Source organism: Tupaia chinensis, unplaced genomic scaffold (assembly GCF_000334495.1).
Source record: "Tupaia chinensis unplaced genomic scaffold, TupChi_1.0 Scaffold000067_1, whole genome shotgun sequence".
In the NCBI taxonomy this organism is placed as follows: Eukaryota; Metazoa; Chordata; class Mammalia; order Scandentia; family Tupaiidae; genus Tupaia; species Tupaia belangeri.
This window is the reverse complement of record NW_006159526.1, coordinates 1073544-1079048: the sequence shown is the minus strand read 5'-3', so window position 1 is coordinate 1079048 and position 5505 is coordinate 1073544. Positions and strand designations below refer to the sequence as shown.

At 55.4% G+C, this 5505-nt stretch overlaps 1 protein-coding gene across 1 annotated transcript in view; it reads right to left on the bottom strand.

Moving 5' to 3' along the window:
* Positions 1-3890, bottom strand: part of TMEM145 (transmembrane protein 145) — a gene marked incomplete in the record, with an annotated part of 21257 nt that extends 17367 nt beyond the window's left edge. The window contains 11 exon segments of the mRNA XM_014582531.2: positions 1-28; positions 122-202; positions 501-569; positions 673-744; positions 842-926; positions 1026-1127; positions 1219-1305; positions 1378-1455; positions 1556-1630; positions 2342-2457; positions 3761-3890. Coding sequence (XP_014438017.2) covers positions 1-28; positions 122-202; positions 501-569; positions 673-744; positions 842-926; positions 1026-1127; positions 1219-1305; positions 1378-1455; positions 1556-1630; positions 2342-2457; positions 3761-3890 — 923 coding nt within the window.
* Positions 3891-5505: the final 1615 nt, after the last annotated feature.

Below are 5505 nucleotides of genomic sequence, written 5' to 3'. Positions count from 1 at the left end.
AGGAAGCTGGCAGAGAAGAGCAGCTTGGCTGGGAGAAGGGAGGAGGCGATGTCTCAGAGACGGCTCTGAGAGGGCCCCCCTGAGCCCGGGCCCCACCTCCCCTGCCCCACTTCGTCCTCACCCAGAATCTTCACACTCTCATTGCCAATGCCATCGGTGGCATACTGGCCCCAGTAGATGCAGAAAAACAGGAGGCTCAGGACTGGGGAGAGGATGGGCAGAGAGGAAGGGACAGAAACACCCTTATGGGCATCACTGTCCTCTGGCACTGAGATCCAGGCAGCCTGAACCCCTCCTCTACCCCCACCAGGACCCTAGACCACCTACCCCCACTGACCTGCTGTGAGACCCAGGGGTCCTGGCCTCGGCCCCTCCCCTCAGACCTGGAGTCTGGGTCCCCAGCTCCCTCCTCCTCTGACCTGCCTAGGTTCTCAGCCTCTCCCAGGCCCAGGTATCTGGACCCCAAGTCCTTTCTCAGCAGCTGGGACACTAAACCTCACCCTCCACTCCTGCTGCAGCCATGAACATTTTGTAAGTCGTGTGGAGCAACTGTCGGCCTTTTAGCAAATCTAGGAACGAGGGGGAAAGGCTGTCCACAGACTGAAAGAGTAGCCATGTCCTCCAACTTTGTCCCCCATGTCTCCAACCCTCCCCCCTACATATTGGACTCACATCCAAAATAACAGGAGAGAAAGAAGATGAGGATGAAGATGAGGAGGAAGGTCACGTCCGTCTCTAGGATGCCTGCCAATGTGGTGGCAAGAAGAAACAGGTCATTGGGGTGGGTGTCCCTCAGTAGGCCTCAAGCCCTGGGTTCCCGCACAGGCCCCCATCTGCTCACCAAATTCATCAGCTGAGAAGTGTCGAGTCCAGAAGGACTTGCCGTTGGTGAGGACCATCTCATACTCCAGCTGCAGTCCATCTCCCTGTAGGGAGCGAGGAGGCCTAAGGGGGGCCCTGGGCAGGGATGGGGTGGGCAGCAAGGTACAAAGGAGGAGGCCCAGGTGGCCGCCCCAGCCCCTTACCCCGCACTTGCTGAGCGCGATGTACCACCACCTCTCACGCACTGAGCGGAAGCTGCGGCCACTGGAGCAGCTCAGGTAGCGGGTGCCCTCCTCTGACACCACCTGGGGAGAAGCGAGAAGGCTGAGGCCTGTCCTCAGTGCACCCAGGCCCTGGATCTTCAGCACCTGCCCACTCCACCAGCAGGGCCCGCACCTGACAGCCTGACCAGGCATACTGGGTGGTGAGGTTGATGACCTGGTTGTTCTCCGGCCTGATCACTGACTCCTTGGCCAGGCAGTCCTGTAGAAGGCAGGGACAGGGTCACCTCCTGGCCAGCCATGACCTTCTCCTCACACGGCTTACGACTCTCACCTTGTCCCCTGCCTTGTACACAGCTGGCCACTGGGATGGATCATCAAAATAGAGGAGGATGTTCTGACAGCATTTGGCCTGCAGAAGCAGAGATTTGGGGGTTTGGGGGGATGCATGTGGAGAGCAGGGGTGGTCCCTGCTGCACCCTCGATGGGGCCAGCGGTTGGGGGAGACTCACCTCCGGATAACGGAAACGGAAGTCCAGTCGACCGTAATCGGAGAGGAAGCAAAATCTCGTCAGGAACACCCAGTCCTGAAAAAGGGACCCAGTTAGACCCTCTTCTGGGCCCTTCAAGAATCTCCTCCATTCCACGCACTCTAACTTTTCTTCCCTGTCAAGGGCTTGGCTTCCCCACGATGGAGACTGAGTCCCAAATCCTCCCACCTCTTCTCCGCGGGCCAGGATTCCTGCTACCCTCATCTCCTCCCTCGTATTCCCGTTTCCTCCCCTCCCCTCAGACACACCTCCTAGTTCTCAGGTGCACTGAAAGACCCTGCGGGCCACCTTCTGTCCAGGACAGCATCCTCGGGGCATGCCCCCAGCTCTTCACACACACGCACCACACCGCCCCCTTCTCCCCCCTCCCCCCGTCCTGTGCCGGGGAACCTGCAGCCGGCCCCCTGGTCCTGAGCGGGAGTGTGGGGAACCCGAGGCTCTGCAGACTGAAAAGTGCTGTCCCTTCAGCACCACCTCCGCGGGGGGCGGGGGGAGTGGCCACCCAGTTGGGGAGGACGTGGAGGCTCTGAGGCTCTGACCTCAACGTCCCTCCTACCACCCAAGCCCGTCCTCGACCCCACGGCCCCCGTCACCACCGACCCTGGCCCAGTCCCCCAGCGCCCCCAGCTCCCTTGGCTCCCAGGGTCCCCCCAGGAGGGCGGCAGGGGGCGGGGCGGCACCCTCTCCTCTCCCCTCCCTCTGCTCCCCCGGGGCGGCGGGCGACAGGGGAGGGCCCGGCGTGCTCACCTCCTTGGAGCTGAGGTTGCCCCGCACGTACTTGGCCCGGGCGCGGGGGGGCAGTGGCAGCAGCAGGAGCAGCAGCGGCGGCAGCAGGCGGCGCAGCGCTCCGCGCTCCCCGCCCCCTCCTCGGGATGGCTCGACCTAGCCCCTACCCTCTCCTAGTGGGAGGAGACGCTCCTTTCCCATCCGCTGTCTCCCTCCCCAGCCCGTCTTCCCCTTCAAGGGTCTCCAGGATACCCCTGGTTCCGCGTGTCCTAAACTGAACTCAAATCCCCCAACATGCCCCCTACTGACTACCGCCTCCAGGACGGCACACGACCCTCAGGCCTTCCCGGGTGTAGTTCCCCAAATTTTCTATTTTTAAAATAATTTATTTACTTCATTCCATTTGTTATTATTTTTAAAATTTGATCACACAGACACAGAGAAAGGGCAAGAGAAAACAAGCCGCCAGGTCCGTGACTCGAACCGTGATCGACTACCACGCTACCTGCCGGCCCCTTATTTATTTATTTTTTTTTAATAGAGATTTTTGGTATAGGGCGCGTGCGCTTGCCAGAGAGACAAAGAGAGACAAAAAGTAAGAAATCACGCCCCAAGGGGGATGGTCACGTGCAATCCTTTCTCCTCTCCTGATTTTTGGTTTTGGGGCACGCGAATATACACGTCCTCTGTGAGGTTGATTTATTTTTTAAGAATTATTTTATTTAACTTTATCTATTTACTTATTTTTTAATTAGACCAGACAGGGAGAGGGAATGTGAGAAAGGACGATGCCAGGTCTGGACACAGACCCAGGTCAGCCCTGTGGGAGTCCAGCAGCCCTAACCACCAAACCGCTATAAATCACTGGGTCCAGGACTGAACCACTGTCAACTACGCGGGAGTCCAGTGACATAACCATTACGCCATCTGCTGGTTGCAATACCCCCTATTCTTTTTTTTTGGAGAGGTTTTTTCGCCATAGGGCGCGTGCGCTCGCCAGACAGAGAGAGAGAGACATAGAGACAGAAAGTGAGAAATCACCCCCCAGGGGGGATGGTCACGCCGCAATCCCTTCTCCTCCATTCTCCTCTCGGGATCTTGGGCACGCACGCACACGCGCCCTGCGTGAGATCTAAGCCACCGGGTCCAAGACGTGAACCGCGGTCGACTATGTGGGAGTCCAGCGACATAGCCACTACGCTAACTGCTGGTTCCCAATACCCCCTATTCTTTGCTTGCCTATCCAGCCCCCATGGCAGCTACTCCACCTCTGATTCCAACCCAAGATGCCAGTTTTCCAGATCTGATTTACCTCGTGAAGTGCCCACAGAGGCGCAGGAAGGGCAAGCCACCTGCTCTGGGTCACAGAACACGGAGGTGGCAGAGCTCCAACCACAACCACCGAACCCCACTCCCTAACCCTGTCCTGTCACTGCTTACCAGGGTGTGACGTCAGGGCTGCTGAGAGGCAGAGGCGGTAGTATGAGATATCCAGGACCTCAGACTCAGAAACAAATTGCCAGGGTTGCCCCCTCCCCACAGACTGCCCTGAGATCTCCAGTCCCTCCATACTGCTATCGACTCTATGGTATTCCAGTGAGCAGTCTACACCACGAGAGGCTTCCCAGAGTAGGAGTCAAGGCCTTCAGCTTTGTTTTCCTGAGCAGTCTCATCACTCCTTCTCCACTGCAGAAAAGTTGCTGCTGCAAAACACCACTTTCTGGACTGGCAGGTGGCACAGTGGTTAAGGTGTAAGATCCCCAAGTGGCCAGCTGCTGTTCAAGTCCCAGACCTGGTGGTTTGCTTTCTCACTTTCCCTTTCTCTCTGTCTCTCTCTGGTCAAATTTTTAAAAATACGGGAACAAGCAGTTAGCGTAATGGCTATGTCGCTGGACTCCCACGTAGTTGACGCGGTTCGCGTCCCGGACCTGGTGGCTTAAAACTCACGCCGGGCGCGTGTGTGTGCGTGCCCAAGATCCCAAGAGGAGAATGGAGGAGAAGGGATTGCGGCGTGACCATCCCCCCTGGGGGGTGATTTCTTGCTTTCTGTCTCTCTCTCTCTCTCTCTGTCTGTCTGGTAAGCGCACTCACCCTATAGTGAAAACCTCTCCCCCCAAAAAAAAATTTTTTTAAATAATAATAACAAATAAAATAAATTTTTTTTTTTTAAATTTTTGGAGAGGTTTTTCCCACGGGCTGTGTGTGCTTGCCAGAACTGCATGATGGAGGCCACGTGCCCAACCATGGGTTTGCCTCTCCGGCCTGGTCAGACACCCAGGATTCTGGTGAGCAATAGGACTTGGGAAAGGGTGCCATGGTGTGGTAGAGCCCTGTCAGGATGTCCCGCACCCCATCAGCATGTCCACGCTGTCGTGAATAAAACAAACTTTAAAATAAACAAATAGCCGGCAGCATGTAGGCAAAGTGGCGGATTCCAACATAGGTAACTGCACGGTTCAAGTCAGAGACTTGGTGGCTTGAAAAATACTCTGGGCACGTATGCATGTCCCAAATCCTGAGGACAATGGAAGAAAACAGACTGTGGATGCTCATCCCCGTGGCGGGAGGGGGGTGCCTTCTCACTTTCCTTTTCTGTTTCTCTCCAGCACACGCCCTATAGCATTCTTTTTTTTAAAGAATATTTATTTGGGCCAGCCAGGTGGCATGGTAGTCAAGGGTGCTGGACTCCCCACATGGCCTATTACAGTCCAAGTCCTGGACCTGGCATCTTGATCTCTCACTTTCTCTCTCTCTCCCTCTCCCTCTCTGGTCAAATAAAAATAAATAAATATATAAATAATGTTAAATAAAATGTTAAAAAAAAAAAAAGAGAGAGAGAGAGAATTATTTGGGACCAGCAGGTGGGATAGTGATTAAGGTGTTGGACACTCCCACATGGGCAACCATGGTTCAAGTCTTGAAACTGGTGACTTGCTTTCTCACTTCCCCTCTCTCTCTCGCTCTTTATCTTTGTGTGTTTCTCTCTGGTTGAATTAAAATAAATGAATGAATAAATTTTTAAAAATTTAATTAGTGGGAACCAGCAGTTAGCGTAATGGCTATGTCGCTGGACTCCCACGTAGTCGACCGCGGTTCGAGTCCCGGACCCGATGGCTTAAAACTCACGCTGGGCGCGTGTGCGTACGTGCCCAAGATCCCGAGAGGAGAATGGAGGAGAAGGGATT